The following is a 23,355-nucleotide window of genomic DNA, read 5'->3' as shown; positions in this document are numbered from 1 at the left end:
GAATTAATTGCTCAGGTCTGCTCTAATGGGCCACTTCTGGCCCTTGGGTCGTAAAGTATGACTATGATACTGTTTAAATAATACAGTAGAGCTGTATACATTTGCAGTAAAAAAATATAAAATATCTTTTTGGGTAAAATGTCAGTTTGTGCCTGTTGTTATTTATCATTGTTGTGGAGGTCAAACCACAGTAACTATGGTCATATTGTATAATCACACAAGTGTTGATTATCTACAGGATATATTATAAAAACACACACACAAAGCTTGACAGCATTGTATGTCGTCAATCTGGCAGGATTTAAGACTTTATTGCTTCACAAACGCATGAAAGCAAACTCAACTTTGAATATTTCAGCATTGAAAGGGACACTTTTTTTCTCTCCTTTTTTTTTTGAATGACAGAGCCACCTTTTTAATTCTAATCCAAGCTCAGTGTTTTATCAGGAAGAATAAATAAAAAGTAAAAAATAAATATACAATTAAATACATTTTAGAAGCAAAATATGAAGTCATTAACCACTGATAAGGATCTTTTTTTTTTTTGGACAGGCAGCTAATGGCTTTGGATAGACAAAATTGGAAAATGTACAAAAAAATCTGTTATAAAATGGAAGACACACACACAAAAAAACATCCCTTTTAGAAAGCTATACCTACCATCTACAATAGGATCATTTGAAAAAATTCAAGTCAAGAACGGTTTACATCAGTAACACAACAATTTGCAGTCATCAATTAAAAACAAATAGAAAAGAAAAACAAATATTACACTTCATTGTCAAAGCATTTGTTCTCTGTGGCGTCCAGAATTAGCACAAGAGAATCTGTGTATAGCTTACAAAAATAGTCCAGACATGGAAACTACTATTTAGTATGAAATCATCTCCACGACGACGACAAAAGTCATCCTCTTTTTACGAGTCCTGGCAAAACTCTCGCTCTCCATCTTCATTACCGGCAGATCAGATAGAGTGCCTTTTCCTTTGCGCCCTCGCTTTTATTCTATTTTCTTCTTTAAAAAAAAGCCTTATATGACATTTTCCCGTCCTTTCTAGGCAAACCAAAACCGCAATATTTTCAAAGGAAGTGCTACATTAGAAATTCTTTAATCCCAGTGGTTTGGAAACTCCCAAATACAAAAAAAAAGTGAATTATTTACAGAGTACCTCACACGTAAGCCTTACTTTTGCGTACAAGATTATAGCTTAAATTTTGGGCCACCTTTCAAGCGTCCTCACTGGTTAAACAGGAAGTTAAAGATGGACTCCTCTTTTTTTCTTTCTTTCCTTCTTTCTTTCTTTCTTTTTTTCTTTCTTTCTTTTTTCTTTCTTTCCACCCACGCTGCCACACCTTCTGCTTTTGATTCACCCCGAACGCACATGTGAATTCATTCCCACGAGCCATGTTTCTTATTTTAAACAGGAATGAGTAGTTGCATGTGAAAAAGTCAAGTACAGGAAGTTTTTTTTCTTCGTTTTCTTGTCCCCACGGTAGCGCTCCAGCTCATTTTGGGAGTCCAAAGGGTTCTCTGCTCGCTTCAGTGCTTGATTTCAAGTCCCTTTGCGACGGCCCATCACACAGCAAAGACGCTCAAGGTGCTAGTCTGGTCTTTCAAACCCAAAATGCTGTAGGCGATTCTTTTCAAATGTCCGGGAAGCCTCACTCCAATCTTCTTAATGTCCCTGCAAGTCAGGAGAGAGAGACACACGAAAATCGGTGAGCATTTCCACTCTGGCCACCTGCCAGCGCTTTTCACGCTCCCGTGCCTTGAAACCATTAAACATCCGCTTCCACTCCCTTCATGTGGAGCGAGTTGAACGTAACAACATGAAAGGACAACACTTTTGGCCAAAGCCTTCATTAACGGCTTTAATGATTTAACAATGATTCAATTGGCTGCCGCTCGCCTCTTTAGAGTGTTTGCAGATGGGGCCCGAGCCGTCACACCATTTGCCGCGACAAACACTTCAAAGGACTTTGTCATCTGCTTCGCAATCTCCGCAAATCGCAGAGCAGTTAAGATGTGAATGCCATACGGACGCCAGGGAAGATGGCCCTTGTGGCTTCCTTTTGGCTGCTCGCCCACTTGGAAAGAGCTCTGGCCTACATTATTGTCCCAAACAAGCAGATCTGATGTGCTCCACTAAGCCTTTTCTCCAAACGTTTGGGCAATTTCACCCAATTGCCGCCTTCTAAGTGCTCCCATACATGTGAGTAGATAAGATTTACTGAAGCTACGATTGCACCTTCTCTTTCGTCAAGAATGTTCCCTTCCTTTTAGAAAAAGAAGGGAAAAAAAGCCACAAGGAGCATTTTGCCCTCAACAGCCAAAAGTGACTTTTTGAGGCTTTGCAAAAGCGCCGCTCGGGGCAAATCGTGCGGGCAGAGGGAGGGCTTGATGGGATGAGGAAAGCAAAAAGTGGCGTGACCTCAAAAAACAACAAAAAAAAAAGCCACATCTTTCTTCGTATTTTTTCCATCACAAGGATTTGACAAGTGCTGACTGAGGTCGGAGATGAAAATGGCGCCGGCACCAACCATTCTGCAAATTCTCCAAACGATTTGGACATAGTCGAGAACACGTGCCCCAAAGGGGACTACAAAGACGCTTGAGCAATAGAATTTATCGAGCGAAAACAAAATTCAATCGCATCAAACCAACACGCGGCGCCAGCAAATGTGAGCGAGCATCCCACTTACTCGTTCTTCATCTGCATGACTTGGTCCATGCTGACCACGCCGGCGCAGCTGAAGTTGTCGCTGTACTGGCTCATCTTTATGGACTCCAGCCACTCGGGCACCGACCTAAAGGGCGAGCCGTCTGAACTGCTGAAGCTGGGAAGACGGATGGATACGCTGCAGGAAAACAATAAGCACATATCCTTTCATTATATAATGATAAACAAGTGATTGTTTTTATTAAACCAAGTGCTAAAGATAAAAATGTGTTGCCAAAAATTGGCGTTGACCTATATGTGGAGGGCACATGCTTGTTTTTTTTTTTAAATTAGTAGTAAAAATAGTCACGTGGGTTATAAAGGGTTGGAAAAAAAATAGTACGTGAGACACATTGTGAGGGAAACCAGTTGGAGCAGTCAAGGAAAAAAGTTATAACTGAAATATGACAGGGACATCTTTTTCCTCGTTGTCACAACAGAAGAAAAAGACTTTCCCTCTTTCACCAACAATAAAGACTTTCTAATCGAGTTTGTGTCTCTCTACAATTAATTGTTGATTCTGGGAAAAGAAATATACAAGTTTGTCCCTTTATAAGACACACTGAATGATTTCCTAATTCTTCACACCAAACAATCATAGCTTACAAGTACAGTAGAAATAGTTGCAGTTGTTCTACGCCTAAAAGTTCATCCAAAATGAATATGGCATAAAATCTTATGCACACGTGGAATAATAATTTTTAAGTTACCGTGGGTCAAAGTCAGCAATAGCTTTGAGTGACTCTGGACTCCGCAGAAGTTTGTCCAGAAGGCTGACAATATCCCCGAAACGGGGCCTCTTGGAACGGTCCTGAAGCCAGCACTGAAGCATCAGCTGGTAAACGGCCGAAGGGCAATCCATAGGTGCCGGCAGCCTGAAAGCCTCATTGATCGCCTTCATTACCTGAAAACAATTGAACGTGAGTTCTGACAATGCCTCCCAGCGGCCTGTGCCGGTGGCGCAAATTGCAAAGCTCATACTAAAAGCTCACGTCGTGATTACTCATGTCCCAATAGGGTCTTTCTCCAAACGCCATCACCTCCCACATAACAATACCAAAACTCCACACGTCGCTCGCTGATGTGAACTTCCTGTAGGCGATTGCCTCCGGAGCTGTCCAGCGAATAGGGATCTTTCCTCCCTGTTGAATGATAAAATACCACCAACCTCATGCAATTGTGCATTTATTCTAACAAAATGAAGCTATTTGGCATCGGTTAACTCACACTAGTGGTGTAGGTCCCCTCGGGGTCGTCTTCCAGCACTCGAGATAAGCCAAAGTCAGACACTTTACACTCAAGAGTGGTGTTGACCAGGATGTTCCGAGCGGCCAAGTCGCGATGGACGTAGCTCATATCCGAGAGGTACTTCATGCCCGCGGCAATGCCACGCAGCATGCCCACCAGCTGGAAGGAGGAAATCTCTCCATCGCGGTCCTAATCGTAAGACAAACGCATTTGTCGGATTTGTCCAAATATTTGTATTCATTGAATTAGTATGTACTCACCCTGAGGTACCTGTCCAGTGCCCCGTTCTCCATGTATTCTGTCACAATCATGGCGTGTTTGACTGCAAAAAAAGAAAGGTAGAAAATATGAGCAAACTGTGTATACACTTCTTTAAATATCAAGTCCATACATTTGGTGACCACCCCCTCCAGGCGGATGATATTTTGGTGGGAGAACTGGCCCATGATGGATGCCTCGCCCAGAAAGTCCTGCCTCTGCCTCTCCGAGTAGCCCGGCTTCAGAGTTTTGACAGCCACAGCCACTTCCTTCCTGTTTGGCACCTTCAGAATGCCACGATACACCTCACCAAACTCTCCTGGAATGCACAAAAGCAATTGTTTACATTAACGCTCATAGGAAGGTTGTCGACTTGTTGCCTCAGTTGCAGTGTTGAACATTTTCATAAGTGTCTCTGATCCAATCAGGTGACTCGAAATTGGGCTCGATAACATCATTTTCAGTGAATTACAATTAGGATTTAAATGTTATATATATTCATTTAAATAATAAATCATAGCTGCCTTTCAAGGCAATAGATGTCCAATCCATTTTGACCGGGACGACTGGCAGCGATTGTTCAATCAATATTTCCGAGCTATCCAAAAACGATCATCAAAATCTTTTGTCTCAAATTCGCAAAAATAATGTGATCAAGACATCCCTTGTGAAAATGGTTCATCGTCTGAGAAATTCTGGTTCATCTATCATGGTCAATGGCAACTAATCAGATAATAAACATCTTAGGTATTCTTTTTTAAAGCAGGTGTGCTGGCAGTGATCATTCACTACTGACAATGTCAGAGCATGTATGGATGGCGGAAGTCCTTTTAGCTTTGCCTGCTTGGCATTCCTTTGTGTGAAACAGGGAGAAAACAAAAGTGCATCAGGTCGTTTGGCCTGAGGCTCTCGCGGAAGTATGCTCAGGTTGGGTGTTGCTTAAGTGGCAGATGGCCTGTGGTGTAGTGCTATGGGAATCAGCTGTCACGCGAGAAGAAAGACAGGGAGCAGGTACAGTTGTGGGAAATGGGGTGGGGGTGAAAATTGCAGAAAAAAAGAGGTCTGACCAGAATAAACATCTTATGCGTGGGAGTTAAAAGAAGGTGCTGACGTATCACAATTCGGTTTAGAGTTGCCACAACAAGCTAGGTCGCTGTTCATCTTACTAAGAGCTAAGCCACTGTCAATCGACGCGTTTAATGTGGAAAATGTACTGTATAAACACCCCCGCTTGGAATTGCAACATCTCTCAGCAAGCTGGCAGGCTATCACTCACCGGCTCCAATCACTTTCTGTTTACTGATGTGGTTGGGGTGGATTTCAGTGGCAAACTTCAGGACAGCTGTGTTGGGGTCCTCGTAGGTGTGCGGGTCCACATAGGTCTTCAGCGGCTTTAGTTGCTCTACGTGGGTCAGAAAACAATCATGGATCCATGTTCACCCACTCATTAAGATAAATGTAGTTTGTTTTTAAAGTCATGTAGGTACCTGAGCTAGAGAAGTAGGCGTCTTCTGGTCCTTGTCTGGTATGAGAGTTTCGTTTCCTGAATAAAAACATAACCATTATATTGACAGCCTATAAAAATAAGGGCCCTGAAAAGAAAAAAAGGAAAACGTTTTCTTCCAAATAGATAATATATCTTTGAAAATAAATGCTTGGAACCTGTACAAAGACAAATGGCTATTATATGCGTGTTGAAATACTAATAAAAACATTCAAAAGTTTTCATTCCTTTTGAATTTTAGATGAGACATCAAAGTCAATGATCTAAAATTCTACAGATCTAATCAGGTGGGCGGGTGTGCATATCCAAGTTCCTCCTATAAAGCTTGCCTAATATCAAAGCCGCAGAGATCTATTGTCAAAAAATGTCTTTGATTAAAAAAACTAATGATGTTCTTTGTTTGCCAAGACGATTTAAAGAAGCAGACAAGGAAATCTTCAGAATACTCCACGAACTGATCTACTCAACTTAACAAGACAGAGAAGCACTTCATATCAAGAGGCCTAACCCTTTTGTGACCAGCAATGTAACGTTTCTTTTCAAACTATAGAACCGATGGACATGCAACACTTTCATTTTGTTCCCCTTAAGGCTTAGAATGCATTGAAATCCGGGACATGACAAAAGGAAGAAAGAAAAGACAAGGTGAACACCGACTGAATGCAAAGGTCATATGGAGGCTCTGTAGAGGAAGAGATGGAAGAAGAGTGCCTACTTACCGCCTGCGTAGGAAGACGACCACCACCACTATGAACAATACGGCAGCGCAAGCCACTGGTACGCCAAAAAGTAACGCGGGGTTGCTTTGAGTCAGAGGTTCTGGAAAAAAATAAAAAATAATTGATGGATGATTTAATGTAGGATAGTTCCAAAATATCCAACAAAAGTGGCACAAATCGTTCCGCTTACCTGCAGATGAGGTTTCAAATTGTTCCTCCACACTGGAACCCCCAGGACTACCATCGCTGCTGAGGGCCTGCACCCTGAACAAGTAGGCCGTGCCGGCGGAAAGATCGTTGATTTGAACAGAATTCTTTTCCAGGTTCAGGACCGTGTAGGTGGTGACATTTAGGTTGTCATCCTAAGAAAGCAGGGAATTAACATGTAAGCCTATCATGTCATTGTGACATGGACACTTACCATGAGAAAATATAAATTAAATTAAATAAATTATAAATTTAAAGACAGTCAAAAGGGAATTTACACAATAAGACAGTCAGAACATTTTAATTTCTCAATAACTGAAGTTATTTCTCAAACTTTAAAGACAGAGAAATTGCTTATTCTTTTGTTTTTGTTCTTCCTTCATGAGAGTCACTGTGTTTGTACTCTTCACCAATATGTAAAACGCTGAAATCGTTTAACACATGGGATAAAATAATTATAGTATATCCTCATGTTAGGTATAAATTATTTCAAAGTTCCAGTTGATTTATAGTCCTTCTCATCAATCCCCATGTAAAGTGTCCAATGTACACAATATCTTTCCAACATTCTTTTGGTTAAGTACCCATGGAATGTTTCTGGAATATTTCCCATTACTTTGCAAATCTAGTCACAATAAAAGAAATAACTATTTTTTTTCAGAACTGTGCAATTTTATGGTCTCTATTTAACATAACGATCTCTGGTGTTCGTATATAAATATATTATTAAATGTAATATAAATATAATATTAAAAATACAATCAAATATAATATTAGATATGATATTAAATATAATATTGTACATAATATTATATATAATATCAAATATAATATTGTATATAATATTAAATACCATATTAAATATGAATATTTAATGCATTTTTAAATGTGCCTTTAGTTTGCTTTTTTTCCCCATGGAAAATATCAATTACTATACTTTGATAAGTGTGCGTTGTTATTTGATATTTCAACAGAAAAGCACCTTTTTGCGATAGGTAAGTTTGTATCGGAATGGCCGAGGTTGGAAGCGTGGACGTGGGGACACGTCCCAAGAGATGGACAGTTTGGTGGCCGTTCTCTCCACCATTCGAATAGCAGTGATCTTTGGTGGATCTAAGAAAAAAAGGGCATCTTATACATATTTTTTTCCATCTAGAATTCTAATTCATGCTCTTGTTAAAGAAAGAGAGCAATTACAAGTCACCTGTGTAGTGCAGAGATGTAGTCAAGGCACTGGTGGATGGGATTGCCTGATTGGCGAACATTGACACGCCACTGTGAGCCTCCACAGTGAAGGTATAGTTGAGGTCGGCATCCAGTTCGCTCACGGACACCTTAGTATCTGTCAGGCCAATGCTGGACGGGTCGTAGTGGATTTTGTCGCCGCAGGGCTGACAGGAAGAGCCCTCACAGCGTTGGCATTCTACACTGTATGTTAAGTCCATCCGACCTCCGCTGTCATCTGGTGGACTCCAAGATAGGAGGAGTTTCCCAGGGGATAGTTGTGTGGTGGTCGCCATTAAGTCTTTGGGAGCAGAAGGCAGCCCTGAGCATAGAATGAATAAGAATATGGATATGTTAGACATCAAGGTGTGGAGCTATTTGTTTTTAGCGGCCCCTGGGAAATAGTAAAATGAACAATTCTCAGTGCCTATTGTGTACAAGAGTGTTGAGCTGAGATACAAGTGAGCCAATATGATTTTTTTCTGAGATATGAGCCGTCAGTCTGCTAATTCATTCATAAAAAAATAACAAGCTCACTGCTTTAGTCTTTAAAAAATGTATTTAAACGCAAAATGGAGTTGCAACATGTGTAGACAGATAATAAAACCTTGTTCACAGATTACATGATCTTCTCAACTGTCGTCCAAACTATGACTTTATTTTACTGATAAGTTATTACAATCTCCTTGTAAATTGTGTTTTAAGGGACTAGTGTGCTTATTCTCTAAAAGAGAAGTCATAGGAAAGCTGGTGTTGAAAAAGAGATGAAGGCGTGTCACCACCTGAGCAGGGTCCAGTGGAAGGGTCGCCGGGGGCCCGATAGAAGCTATCCATACAAGAGCAGAACAAAGCCCCGGAGCCCGGCCCCTGGGTGTTGGCAGGACATGGCTGACACTTCTCACCGGAAGCTTCTGCTTTGAAGAAGCCGGGCTGACATTCTGCGTAGAAGAAAAAAAAGACGTTTGCAAGTGTGACTTGAGGCAAACTTCACATGTGGCATGGAATCAGCCATTCCAGCCTTCTTAAAGATTCTGTGAGTGACCTGAACCTTTTACTTCCTGTGAGTGAGACGACAAGCTTCAGTGGGTGTGTTATTAGGCAAAGGCTAAAGGTGACAGAGATATGAGAAGGAAAACAGGCTGTGTGCAGTGTTGACCTAAGTCATTACAACTCAGTCCACCCTTACAACCTGCCACTGATACTCTTTGCTTTTTTCACATAGAAAACTACTGCCTCAGTTAGTACGAACATAACCAGTCAACCCACATTCCAAGGTAAGAAGACGAGTACCGTGTGAGGATACAAGTTGCAGCCATGCTTAACTATAAACACAGATAATCCCTTTGAAACTTACACACACGTACACACACGGATGTTCAATTCCGTTTGAGAAGGCCGAGAATCTTCCTTTAATAGATTACACCTTTTTTTCCAGTCTTTATTCAATCTCTTTTTCTCTGCACGTCCAACTCTGCCATGGCCCAATTTAAATTTAAAAAAAAAAACGTTTTAATGAATGCATTTACTACTACTACTTTTCGATAGTGTCTAGTTGATTTCTTTGTGGAAAATACCTACTGGGATACAGTAAAAGCCATCACATTATCATGTATATATCTGTATTTGCATAGACACAGGGAGCTAATGGTGATGGCCAGGTGTTGTATGCTCCCTAGAGCACGTAGCTCAAGTTAGGGCGAGCAACAAGCTTTCCAAATATTTTAGAGATGTTTGAGAGGGAACTGACTGACTCTAAAGTAAACATATACACAGTAATCTATATGAGATGTGGTGTAGGTATCGATTAGTATTTCAAAGTGTTGCCATGTAAGAAAAGCTTCACCTTTGCCAGATGCTTTGGTGAAAGCTTCATTATGGAATCAAATTGAAATATCTTGATTATCACTAGTCTTTGATATTAACCGAGTTTAACGACTAAAAAGTAAAAGAAAATGCTGAAATATGTAAACTGATTATTTAGAACAAAAAAAAGTTACTATTGGGCGGCTCGGTGACGCAAGTGGTTAGATGGTCGGCCTCACAGCTCTGAAGTCCTGGGTTCAAATCCAGGTCAGTCCACCTTTGTGGAGTTTGCATGTTTTCCCCAAGCCTGCATGGTTTTCCTCCCACATTCCAAAAACCTGCAGGGTAGGCTGATTGGACATTCTAAATTGCCCCTAGCTATTGGTGTGAGATTGCATGGTTGTCCGACCCTAGCCCGGAGTTAGCTGGGATAGGCTCGAGCACCCCCGCGACCCTAATGAAGATAAAGCTCAGAAAATGAGATGAAAAAGTTACTTTTTAATTTTACTTTAAAGAACATGAGTGAAGCGCACTCAACATTGTAGCACATTCTTCCCCCCCCTCCCCCCTCACACCACATGCATGCTTTGAAAACTTACAGCCCAGATAAAGTGACACTTGATTTCACACGTCCAGTGTTAGTGGATAGAACTGCAGGTAGCGCGCCCTGCGGTGGGTCGGCATGCTGAAATATGAACTTAATACGGTGTGAAATGTCCCAGAGAGTGCTCCATAAAAGAGTGAAAATGAGAGGCCCTCTTTTGGCCAAGAGCATTCCGCCGGCGGCGGTGGCAATGGCGGCTGTTGCTCGTGCCTTCACACCACGGCACGTTAACGCAAACAGAACATGCAAGCAAACACACGTACGTATGGCTAATATCTGACATCAGAGGGTGGATTATGTCTGATGCCAGTCACCTGTTGGAGTGAATTGGGACTGAATTTCTATTTAAGCGCAAGTTAGATTTGAAGCATGTTGAAATAGTCCCAGACAGATGGCATGAGACTAGAAATGAACGTGAAGGACATTACATACAAGCTTTTAGCTAAAACAATATACTGAAAGATCGGTTTGATCTTCAGTAATGGCGCAATAGCAGTTGGGGCCCACTGTATCTCTAAATGGCAACTCGATGAGTTGCCAACTGTGTTTCTCAATAATGCATTGAAACAACTAAAAAGACAAAAAAAGAAACACAACAGGTAAATCAAATTGAAAAACCCCAATATCAGACAGACAGCAAACACGGAATACTGTATAATATCGCTGGGATTATTTCCCCGACAAAAAGCAAAGGAGCTCCTGTGAAGAGGTGTACATTAACTTGAAGAGCAGATAACGTAACAAAGACAACTAGTTTGCATGAAAAAGAATGTGCACACATGTCACTCAAGCCTGCCATTAAGACAGAAGCTCCTGTTTGCCTCAGCCAGCTGCTTTGCTACTTATTAACTGGGCCAAAAGAGGTGCCGAGGTAAGGCGCAGAGGATCTTGACGAAAGGGCAAAAAGACAGAGGACGGACCTGATTCTAGAACAGAGAACGGGAAGCAGCTGCTGCCCACAACTCACATTCATAGCACTACCTCTCCTCACTCGTAATCCCCAAATTCCTTCCTCCCCTCTCTCCAGCTAAGCCATTAACATTGCTATTCATCGGCAAGCAGCAGGCGATGAGAATGCCACGCCATTCAAGTGCTAAGAGAGAAAAAAAGCCTTACAGATGGGAGTTGCCCAAATGCCACATGGCAAGTAAAAAAAGGCAGGCTGAATTCTCTCTCTGCAAAGCATCTTGCTTAACCCTACAGTCACATCAAGATGCATTCCAGTGGGCACCACACAACAGGAGATCCCTGCCAAAGCTATGGCACACTGCTACATTTTCAGTTCCGTTTTCCATTGGGGAGAAAAAGCTATTGACTTTTTCATCTGCATCATGTTAATTGTTCAAGGAGTGTGTTGGTTCTTTCTGTATTGCATCCATTTCTAAACTGGTTAGCGAGTTTTTGCATACATTGGGAATATCTGTTGCAATCTGCTGATGCCACTCTAAAAAATGTGTTAGAAACCCGCAACAGTGTGGAACTGTTTTTGATGTTGCCCTTTGAGGTCAAAATGCGTACAGGATAATAAAGAGCAGTGTTCTAAAGAGCAATTGAAGAACCAGCTGACAGTCCAAACAAGGAAAAAAAAAATCATATAACCGTTGAAGCTTGAAGGGGCATTTTAAGTTACCCTGTAATTTCAACATAAAGGAAAACATTGCTAACTTTGTAGGAGAACCATATATGCGTCAGCAAAATGATTCCAGGTCGGTCCTCACTGTGTGGAGCTTGCATGTTCTCCCGGAAGCTACAAGTATCAAAATCCATTGACATTACCCCACCGGGACATCATAAGTATAAAAGTTGCACTAACATTACCTCAATTAAATTCTCTGGACATGGATGGACTAATCTGGATGTGCGATTGAGTCAATGCCCACAGAGCAATGAGAACGAGAATATTTACAGGCAGCCTCAGAAATCAGTTTTTAATTTCAATCGGTTTTCAAGTTTGAGCAGATGACTGTTGAGTTATTTGCCAAGAAGATTCTTCGACAACATTACCAGGAAACTCTGTAAGTTCACGTAGAAAGCGGATTGTTTCGGGACATGCCAGGAAGCAGGAAGCGCGAGACTGACGCAGCGCTTCCTTCCTTCCTCAAGCGTTCATTGAAAGAAAGAAAACATAGCAAGCATGACCAAGAGTAGAAGCAACATTGAGAAAAGTGTGCAGATGGGGGAGGGTCAAAATCTAAACGAATACTGTTGATATGACCGAGTACAAAAACCCTTTTGAGTCCAAGCATCTGATGAACTTAAGGCACCCAATTTCCCTCCTCACTGCTCCAAAGTGAAGCGCTGTTTGTCATCTGAGAGCCCCCGCCATCCTCCAGTCGCTCTGTTTGTTTATAGAGGCTGAGTGCAAGGGGGCCTGTTACATTTTAGAAGCCCCCTGGTCCAGGAGCTGGAGCCACAACCAGCCCCTCCCGTTGCGTCTGCACAAGTTAAGATGGATGAGATGGTGACAGTGATGAATGCGTGCTCGGATAGATGGATGAATGGCCAACATGGAGGCTTGACAAGGGAAATTGCCCCCAAGACCTGAGGCATAAGTGGAAGGGGGGGCCCCGTGATGGAGTTTGGCAGTAAGGTCATGTGTGCCTGAGGGCACCAGCGGGTTAAAGTGTGCGTGGCTTTCAGAGAGTTGCCGGCCAAGTAAAAACAAACTCATGTTCGTGGTGAGGAACTGCCAGAAGTATGGCCAAGGAACACAAAAACACATTGACTGGATGAATTCAAAGAAATGTGTAAATCATTATCCCAAACTTCTTTTTCAGTTCCTGAGCTACTTGAATCTATCACGGCAACATGTCATGTCATTTTGCGCCAATGCAGGGTGACAACACGTCATTAGCGTTTTGGCTGCTACGGAAGGGGGGGCAGAACAATGGGGGTCTCTGTTGGGGGAGCTTTCATGAGGTGGGACAAGGTGCTAGGTAGTGGACGATGGAAGTATGGTGCATGAACGGGGGTTGGTCATTAGCCAAAAGGATTAGCAGCTGTAAGGGTATTACATCTGTTTGACAATTGCACTCAAGCTTTCATGTGGCCGTTAACAAACACAATCCATTCTCTTATCCCCGTTCACCTCTCGGACCACCGGCAACAGGGGGAGGCTGGATGCACCAAGTGAAAAGACATGTTCCAAAAGTTAAGCCGCTTCTTTGAAGGGGGCTGAGGAATAAAAGATCCAGCCTAAAGCTAACTCTTTGAGAGGGTTGGAAATTTGACTGCAAAGGCCCAAAAACCAATTGCCGTTGTTAATCACACATAATAATGCAGTTAAGTTGAGGATTTCTGCGCAAAAATACCAAATAGACTATAAACATAAAGTCAATGCTTGCAATGTGGATACGAGAGGACTTTGATAAAGTAGTAGTTGACGTTAGCACATGTCCACACAAGATAGCTGGAATAAACTTCAGCAATATTGAGTGACATAAATATTCAACAGACAGATACTATAGACGGAGAGGCTAAAAGTACTGAAAAGATAGGCAAGTATGTGCGTATACGTACAGTAGCCTACAAACCAATGACTGTTGTAGCAGTATCAAAAGAAGGTGGAGGTTTTAAAAAGTTGGCAACTACCTACAAAATTTTGTGTTTACAATTGGTGAAATGACTAGTATAGTCTTGCTACTGGGGCGGATTATCTCATTTCTGCATTGGCATTATTTTCGCAGTGATTAAGAGCAGTCGTGCTTTCTTTTTGGAGAAAGGAGTCGTTCAACTGGTTCATATTAGCAGTATGTATTCCCCATGAAATTAATCAAAATGACAATCTGTCTTGGTTTTTATGTTTGAAACATTGTACACTTTGGAATATCTAAAAGAAAAAAAACATTGAAGTTTGAATCCAGATCAATATACTATTACATCTAAAAAAAAAACAAATAAGTATAAAACGCTGAAATATTACGATATCTAATATATATTGTATTATGACACAGAGGCAGCCATTGTCTGGACAAAAGACATCAAATTCATTTGAAATGGGAGGTCTGGAATTTCATGCTCATGTTTCAGTGCCATTGATGACAATAGATGTCCAATCCAGTTTAACTGGGAGGCTCTGGCAGTGAAGGATCACCTTGTGTGTCCTGCTCAATTGGGCAAGTGAACACGCAGACAGCCAGGTATTAAACACAGCAGAACGCTTGACTTCCAAGTGAAATGCAGCAGTCAAATTCAATAGAGTTGGCTGAGTGTGGCCAGCTACAATAGAAAGCCCTGAGCCAAACCATTTGGGGAGTCAACCAAGGATTAGGTGGCCTCCGGTTTCCGCTCGTCCTGTTGGCAATGGCGGGTGGCTGGCTGTTGTCGGATGAGGAGATGAATGACACGCTAGGCAGGAAAGTGCTGAGGTCACCTCGCAAAGCAGAAGAACAACACAATGCTCTTTGCATCGATATGTCCCCCTCCCCACCTCCACCAGCACACACATCCATGCGCATAACATTGGGAAAAGCACAGAGCCAACAACAATTTGTACTGGGGAAACCACATGAATCCATTTCACGAAATATGCTTGTTTTTTTAAAACAAAAATGTGCAAGCCAAGTGGAGCTTGTGAAACCTCAAATTAGAAAAGATCAGAAGGAACGAAACACATCCACAACCCACTTTTCAATCCGACACAGACTATAAGAGACCCTAGAACCGATTAGAAAAAAAACACTTTTCCCAGACGCCATCAGACTACTATGTGCTATATACTGCTGCTTTTTTGAAGGTTTACATTGTGCAATGCCTCTGCTGGTTTTATAGTGGACCTTTAACACTACACTAAAAAATAAGTACACTCATATAAAATATAACATATTTCATATAATATAATGTACCTTCCTTTTTTGTCAACGGTCATCTATGTTATATTTAAAATTGCTCATTTTTGGGTTTTTTGTTTTTGCTTCAGACTTAAGTGGGCATCAATAAACCTAAAAGAGGCTCCTACTTACTTTTAGAACATTAAAAAAAATATCCTTTAATATTCTCTCCATGTAAAGATATATTTCATTGCATTTGGTCAATTAGATCTCAACTGCAAAATCAATCAAATCTGACCAAGACTTCAGAATGTGCAAATGTTATCTACCGCTTTGCAAGACGAGATGTTCAAATTTTGCAAATTCTCATCTCTCAAAATCACTGACGCATTTAGTAAGTGTGCCAACTTGTTGCCTTTTGGCTCTCAGCACTTTCCATTAAACACTGAAAAACAAAGATAGGAGTGTACAAAGATGGGACTCTTCAAATAAATATACTGCCAGAAGGAAAATAGGAGCGGTCAGGGTGTGCGAAGAAGTAAACGTTGCACAAAAAGGAAGGGGGTGGGGGGAAGCACACAAGACCAGTAGTTACGTAAACACACCCAAGTCAATTACTAGCCATTCACATCACTCACCACACAAGTAAAATTTAGTCATCGACTGGTCATGGCGTCATGCGAGGATGAACGTGGAGACAGAAGCAGAATGGAAAATTAGGAGACACAAAATCCAGTTTACAGGAACTCTCTGGTGAGACCAATAATCACTTTACTGGAACTCCACAAAGGCTCCGGCATGTCCAGGACGCTAATTCTGCGCTCACCAGTCCAAATATTTCGCATTGAGTTTTCCAGAGGATAAACCATGACCTGGGATTAAGTGTAATGAGGCTGATGAGCGGAGGACCCAGAGGGATACGCACCAAGTCTGGCAGCCAAGGCCGCTTTTGCGCCGTCTCCCAGATGATAAGGGCTTCTATTGTAGTGGGAAGGATTATGGGTAACGAAGGAAATGAAGAAAAGGGGAGTTTGGCTAACCATCTCATTGCAAATAGCTGTACAGTGGAGTCTTAAGATACACTCAATGTTACCTCTTCCAACTACTTTTCTTATAGGCCCTTATGCCAAGAGAAGTGTCCTTGGGTGCAAATGTTGTTAAGGTTGCAGGCAATTTCAAGCAGAAAAAAAGTCACAGAAACGTCAAAAGAAATGAATGTCAGTGAAATAACTACAAGTCTACACACTTCAACTTTCGGAAACTCTGCTACAAAAACAGCCATTGACCAATCATATGTTCTATCAACCTTTCTTAGCTGAAAACCTCCGTTAAGCGTTCACATTGGCCCCATCGTCTCGTTACTCGACTGCCAAAATCCCTCCAACTTTGCGGAAGGCTCTGAAAGGATTAGAGTGAAGCCGTGTTGTTACTTCAAACTTGCCATTCTTGTTTGAATTCCGATTTGTTACCGTTTTATTTATTGTGGCAAGAGGGGTGGCCTACTAAGTCAAAAGGGTAAATACTTGTGCGAGTGTTAATAAACACTTGGACAAGCTCTGATATATCTGTAACTTGACTGTCATGCATCGTAAGAGCCAAAATAAACCAAGTGTTTTCATTCCAAACCAGTTGGCTGACAGACATGAGTTTATGAATGCGATTAAATTCTCCGCAGTCAATTGAAGGAGCTCATAGTCCCACCAAGAAAGATGACCTATTCAGCAAAAGGCAACATCTTTAAATGTTTGAGGATCTGATGGAGAGCAAAAGCAGACATTTTCACCTTCATCTCCAACTTCCTCAATGCGTCTCTGAGCTCCCATTCGACTTCATCTTGGATTTGACGTGTTTAGTCATTTTTATGGGAGGTCTTGACCCAAGTCCCCCACAACCGCCCCACCACCACCAAGCACTACCAGCATGCCTGGGAAGGAGACTGCTCTTCAACAAACGGATAAGGAATGCATTTGGGAGGTAAGCAGGGAAACACAGCACCTCATTGTTCTACCTTGACATTCCCATCTCTGTTTTAAAATCACAGCCCTCTCCTAAACACAAGCTCTGTGTCGCTTTTGTAAAGTTTTGCTCTCATTCCTACCTACCTCCCTCATCATCCCACCTGGTGCTTTTCCCTGCAGCCACAAATGATACACTGACAGTAAACTTCAGCACTTTTATGCAATCAGGAGGGGAAGTTAAGTGCAAATCTATTACAGGCACGCAAGATTTACAACCATAATCCCCCGCGAATTGCATACCTGTGTGTGTGTGTGTGTTTACCGCGGCAAACTCCAAAGCAGGAGCAATTTGGACGGATTGAAAGTCATGAGGTGGTTAGTCATCGAAACAGGCCTGTCTGTGCACGCAGTCGCACGGTACACCTTAAAGCTGAGGGCGATGACATTGAGGAAATTTAATCTGCGTTTCTACTGCACTGAAAAAGAGAAATTCCCGTTTTGACAGTCCAAATTGCCAGCTGTGTTTGCTAAAATTAGGTTCTGACAAAGTCAATATTTGGGATTTAAGTAAAAGGGTCGTTAATTCTTAGTACTCTGACTTTCAGGCTCTGTGAAAAGCTTGTAACTGCATTTACTCTTATGGCATATCATTCTTCCCAAATGCAATGAAATGTCATTAACAAGTTTGGCCCCTTTATTTTTGGGGATCATTTGTTTTGGCTTATGCCCACCGTGGTATGGTTTAAAGACAATGTCTGCTTTTCGAATTAGCATGACAACGTTATTTTGTCTAAAGAGGGTTGTGGTTTGAAGACAAATGTTTTGATTTTAAATCACAGTTTTGACAGGAGGTTATGCTTTCAAAGAATGATTGGAATCATTTTAAAATAACATGTAATATTTTTGGAACCTAAGATCATAGTTGGCCTGCTATTCGCTGGCCATCAAGTTAGGGCTAGCCTACTACAGTTCATAGTTAGCTGGGATAGGCTCCATCCCCACTGGGACCCATGTGAGGAAAAGTGGATGAATGAATGATCATTATAGTTTCTAAGATTTTTGTTTTAAAGTTTGAGTTTTATAGTAAGTGTTGGAGTTACAATAAATAGTTCTTTTAGCAGCAGTGTTTGATTTCCATAAGCTTTTTCTTTTGTTACGTTCACAATCTCCAATCAAATCCAAAGGTTACATCTGCATGAAAGGCAAACAGAGTGAATAAATTAGCATGCTTTGCGTAAAATCTGAAAAGGGAATTCTATCAACATTTTGCAATGACCTTGGAGAATATAAAAGGTGCACGCAATATCAACATCTAGCTTGTGCTTCCAGGTTAGGGATGATGCCGAGACATGTAGCATTCCTTCCATTGCAGCTGAGGCACGTTAGCCAAGGGGAGAATTCCACTGAGCAATGATAATAACGCCCATGACAAACAGAAGCAGCAAACGACAGTATCACAACCCAAACAGACAACGAAGCCAAACGGTTAGTGCGAAGAGACACCACACGGAAGGAAACAACTGTATGCGGAGTGTTTATTGGAACCCTTACCTTGACACATATCTTTGACCTTTTCGTAGCCCTCTTTACACTGGCAGTGCCCAACTGGAACCACCCATTCTCCATCCACGGTGCAGTACACGCGAGGTATCTCCTCGCTGACGGCGTTTTCCACGCATATGCCATTCACTTCTCTCAGAGCTTGGTTCTCGCCACCAGCCACTGTTTCAGGGAACGATGCCAGGCTTATCACTGTCGTGGGGCAGGTTTTGTAGTAGACCCTGACCGACAGAAGAGCTACGCAGGCGCCGATGTCTTGAAAAGCCAAGTAGAAGCCTTTCCTTGCAAGGTTCTTCACCACCCGAGTGTCAGTATTGATGCGCAGTTCGTTCTTGCTGGTGATCTCGTCTGGAGCGATCGTGGCTACTTTCTTGAACTGACCCTTGCGGAAGGTGGTGCCCACGTCGACATCCGATTCGGAAGTGAAAAGGTTGAAGGTTTCCTTACAGGTCATTGACACACCGTCAAAGGAGTTGCAGTCACGTACGACGAACTGCAGTTCCACAAAGACCCGCGAGGCCGAAGGTCGGCGCTGGATAAAGGTGGTGCGCAGCCAATTGTCTTGCTCACGTTCGCCCACATTGCAGACCGAGTAGGTGTAGAACTGAGAGCCGTTCAGAGTCCGTTGGACCACTTCCCACTGAAAGACAAAAATGAGATGAGATTAAAGCAGGGACACGATCATACGTGTTTTTGATTCATATTTTTATGTATTTGGTTTCGTATGTCTGTCGTTTTGTGTTCAATACAACGCTAGAACAAGTAAAGGAACTATCATTAAACTTGTTAGTAATATGAAACAGAAGAGGTCATTACATTTGGAGGTAAACTGGTCAAAGGTCATAGAGATCATTAAACAAATTTTGCGATAACTTCATAATGATTTAGCTCAGGGGTGCCCAAGCGATTCCACAAACAAACAAGAGCACATATGTTTTCACCAATCTTATGAATGTAATCAGTTGATTGCATTCAGGTGCTGTTAGTTTCTACAGGAACCTCATTGGTTAGCATGCCTGTGCAGGATCAGTTAAAACAAAGACCCCCTTTGAGTACCGACTTGGAGACCCGTGTCTCAGCCCATTAAACAAGTTTTTTTCAAGGTAGTTTATATTGAAAGAGTCCCGACTACGACTAATATGACAATGCTTTGAGTTTGGCATCTTAGACAGAACACTGTCAAGACTGCTCCTCTCCTAGGATTTACATACTGAACTAGCCAAACGTTTATTTTGGTCTAATGGGCATAATATGAGAAATGTATATTTAAAAAGCTTGAATAGAAAAATATTTGGTTGTCTAGAGAATCTTGCCCTCAAACAAAAAATCTAAGCCACAAAGTTATCTTGGTCTGCCTATTTCTGAATACACTGTTGCAAAACAGGGCTCATCTACATAATAATCACTTCAACACTGGATTTCAACACCCATACTTGGCTGGTTGAAGGTTGGCTGACAGATACCTTGTTGAATGAAGGCTTCCCATTTGTGAAGTGCCAGTTGTAACAGATGCATGGATTACCTTGCATTAGTTTTCAAAACCAAACGTGACTGTTCCTTTACAGTTAGTTGGTGAGGGGGAGGATTTTTTTTACTGTCATGAGTTGTCTTGTAAACACTACGTATAAAATAATTTTCTTTCTTTTTTCAATACAGGGAATGACCGAGACACATTTTGTCAGCGTGGAAGATCAAAAGCAAAGAGCCCACTCTTAATAATCTGGGTATATTTGGACATCACGTCCTATATGTTTTATTAGAACACCTGGGAACACTTGAAATTGTTATATGCTGCCTGGAAATGTTTCCATAACTGGTCAATTTAACATAACTGATGCCGTGTTATGCTTTTAACAGCAACAAAAATAAATAAATGAATACATTTGAAGCGTAAATTGGATTCCTCTGCTTAATGTACTAAGACTGACAGCATATCCCTTACAAGGGTTCCAATCACCATAGTCTAGACCTGGACTAGATTTCCATGACTGTAACTAATAACTGCACCAAGGAAAAATGGATAGTGTACATTCTGCTACAAATTCTCTGCTGGACTAACACAGCGTGAGAAAGCAGTCGAACATCCCACAGTATTTCCAGGCCGTATTCCGACACTACGTTTACTGTATACTAAAAGTTGCCACAAATATTTCTAGAAAAGCCACAACATGTTTGAACACAGCCTTGGGTCTCAAGGAACAACTGGCCCCACGGGGCTTTTTTCACGGCGGGCTAGGTATGCAGAGTTTGTACACATAAACTAGTAGCTATATAAAATGGCGTGGCCACCCCTGGTATACAAAGTGACGGAAAAGTAGCAGAAGGACCACACATCTGAGTCATACTAAACACATAAAACGAGGCTATTTCAAGTGATTGGGACTGCTCAATTACTCTGAAACCACATTAGGGAAATGGACAAACACACCTCTCATTTAATAAGCTCAGCCTTAGTGGAACAAAGGAGCCATTTTCATTTGTTTGAGAAACTTTCAAAAGCAGTATGGAGGACTATCAAAAGGAACCCTCTCCTCTGAAAAAAGGAGGCCGTACTAAAAAGTTAATTGCTTGCTAACATACAATTGCGCAGCCCGAGCTTCCATACCACAAGAAGCCACAAGTATTTCAAGTTCAGGGCAAGCTGCTATTCTGTCTGCCTGCCTGAGCTTTGGCGGAGCCCAGACTGGCTGAGCAGCAACTTCAATTCCTTCCTTCTCTTACGCAGAGTCAACAAGTGGCACATTAGACACAAAAGTCTGAGAGCTTTCACAAGCACGCCACACAAGTCAAATATTTCACACAAGCGAGGTTTGGCCCTTTCCTGTGCAAAGTCTCCTGCGTGCGGGCAAATTCCAAGTGTGTAAAACGTGTGGGCGCTACGCAGAGGCAAAAGCAATACTCACCCCTGGTTTCTCCCCCTGCTCGAAAGGCCATGTCAACCAGCCCAGCTCGCCACCCGTGGCCTTCATGTCCAAAAGCACCTCTGTGTGTGGAGACACCAATAAAAAGTCAAGCACATTTCAACGGGTGTCAATCTTATATTCATCGCCAGCCACGACCGAGTTCGTTTCCCACAGATGGATTTTTAAAGCTTATAAATGTTATTCCAATCACAAGGTAAATGGTTAAGAAACATTTTAAATAGGAAAAAAAGCCTCTGCCTTAATGACAACAATAAAATACAATACTTTAGTAAACCTGTTCATCAACTACAGGGGAGAACTCAGTAAAAATATATATTTATTAATGTCAGACAGCGATAACATTAACACTGCTGAAGGTTAAAAAAAATTGAATGTAATTTTTTTTTAAAATAAAAACTGGTTCAAAAGGAAGTTTTAAACAGGCTACAGGCTAATACATTCTTAACATAGTTTTGTATTCATGAGCTAAAAACTAGTGCAAGTTACATTTATAGCTTATTAAATTTAGCAATTATTTCCCCAAACCAGTCGAAGTAGCCTGCATTAAACTTTGAGAAGCTATGAGAATTACTTATTATGAATACAAGTTAAGGAGAACACCACCAACCAAAAAAACTAAATACTTGGGTTCAATTCCTGTGGAAATTGTTTTTAAAAAAGTGAAATCTGTTCATTTATTAAGTCCTCACGCAGTCAAAGTTACTTTTAAAATAACAAAAATGACAATTACACAACCAAGTGGCGAATGTTGATAAAGAAATAACTACCACGGTTAAAGTGCTCAAGTATATAGTTTTATTATATGGCGTGATGTGACGCTCGAAACTGCCTTTTTCTCCGCGTGGCTTTCGATTCCATAGAAAAAAAACTACAAACTTTTAACCAAGCCTTACCTTCTTTACTTTGCAAGGTGACGAGGATGCCGTTAATGAGCACATAGGTGATGATTAAAAGCGATCGGTGTCCTGTGAAATATTCCATTGGATCCACTGGCTTGCTTGCTTGCTTGTTCACTGTGCGCTCTTGAGCCCGCGACTGAGCGACTGAGGAGCGCCGCACAATACACACACGCGCGCGCGCACTCATTCACAAAGCAGAAACGCCTGCAAACTGGAATGTGCGCGTGTGTGTATGTGTGGGTGTGTTTGTGAGCGGGGGCGGGCGAGAAAGAGGGAGGAAGGGAGGGAGGTTTTAGACTTGGTAGGAGGATTAGGAAGGGAAGGCTTCTTCTGAGGAACCTTGGTTGCATTCAGAAACTTTTGGAAATGTTAAATGTCCTCTAAGGTCAAATTAAAATGAAGAAATTGGAAATAGAAAGATTGTGCTGAACCCCCCTGTCAAATTGGAATTAATAATTAAAAAAAAAAAACAATGTGTTAAATAAAGCTTGCAAAATGCCGAGTCATCTCAGCTCTTGGATTCTATAGGCATGTCCAGGCCGTCTGTCACTCACTCACCTGGTGTTCGTTAGCGTTGATGCTAATGAAGTTGAGCTCGGTTTCCGTTAGTGGACTGAAGCCGCACCAAATTTTAAGAATAAATAGGAACTGTCATGTTCCTCTTTTTGTCTTCACCCCATCTCTGGTACTTTGTTCTTGGTCATTAATTTCAATAGTGTAACAGGAAGTACACGCCCATTTCACAGAAGACAGTCAGGGCCCAGATTTGAACCTCTAACCTCAAAACTAGAGATGGCCTGCAACAAAAGTGAGTACACTGCTGAGTGAAAATGTTGGGAAAAAATTGGATCATTTACATTTGAGCATTTTAACATAAAGCATACAATCTCTTATATTTGGGAAATTCTGATGTTGAAAATGTTTCATTTGTTTACCCTGCCTACAAAGTTGCACTAAA

General features: G+C 41.6%; 1 protein-coding gene across 2 annotated transcripts; it reads right to left on the bottom strand.

Annotated features, from left to right (window-relative positions):
* Positions 1–295: 295 nt before the first annotated feature.
* Positions 296–22,620, bottom strand: epha2b (eph receptor A2 b). Of its 2 annotated transcripts, XM_077738879.1 has the most exons (17): positions 22,392–22,494; positions 21,478–21,557; positions 18,566–19,214; positions 8,663–8,818; positions 7,861–8,202; positions 7,639–7,769; positions 6,640–6,811; positions 6,450–6,549; positions 5,714–5,769; positions 5,503–5,628; positions 4,360–4,545; positions 4,229–4,290; positions 3,948–4,157; positions 3,713–3,862; positions 3,431–3,624; positions 2,704–2,859; positions 296–1,685 (listed from the first exon to the last, which is right to left on the bottom strand). In XM_077738879.1, the coding sequence occupies exons 1-17, from the start codon at positions 22,477–22,479 to the stop codon at positions 1,577–1,579; spliced, it is 2,967 nt and encodes a 988-aa protein (XP_077595005.1). In that variant the 5' UTR covers positions 22,480–22,494; the 3' UTR covers positions 296–1,576. The 2 variants fall into 2 exon arrangements, with proteins under 2 accessions (XP_077595005.1, XP_077594920.1); XM_077738794.1 differs by having other exon boundaries at positions 4,229–4,545; positions 22,392–22,620.
* Positions 22,621–23,355: the final 735 nt, after the last annotated feature.

This window comes from Stigmatopora nigra, chromosome 1 (genome assembly GCF_051989575.1).
Source record: "Stigmatopora nigra isolate UIUO_SnigA chromosome 1, RoL_Snig_1.1, whole genome shotgun sequence".
NCBI lineage: Eukaryota > Metazoa > Chordata > Actinopteri > Syngnathiformes > Syngnathidae > Stigmatopora > Stigmatopora nigra.
The sequence above is the reverse complement of the archived record's forward strand: the minus strand, read 5'-3'. Positions and strand labels throughout refer to the sequence as shown.

Coding starts and splice junctions, on each gene's coding strand:
- epha2b (XM_077738794.1), bottom strand. CDS start 22,584: ATGAGTGCGCGCGCGCGTGTGTGTATTGTGCGGCGCTCCTCAGTCGCT. Junction 8,203..8,662: donor TTCCACTGGACCCTGCTCAG/GTGGTGACACGC, acceptor TTCTATGCTCAG/GGCTGCCTTCTGCTCCCAAA. Junction 6,550..6,639: donor ATTTGAAACCTCATCTGCAG/GTAAGCGGAACG, acceptor ATTTTTTTCCAG/AACCTCTGACTCAAAGCAAC.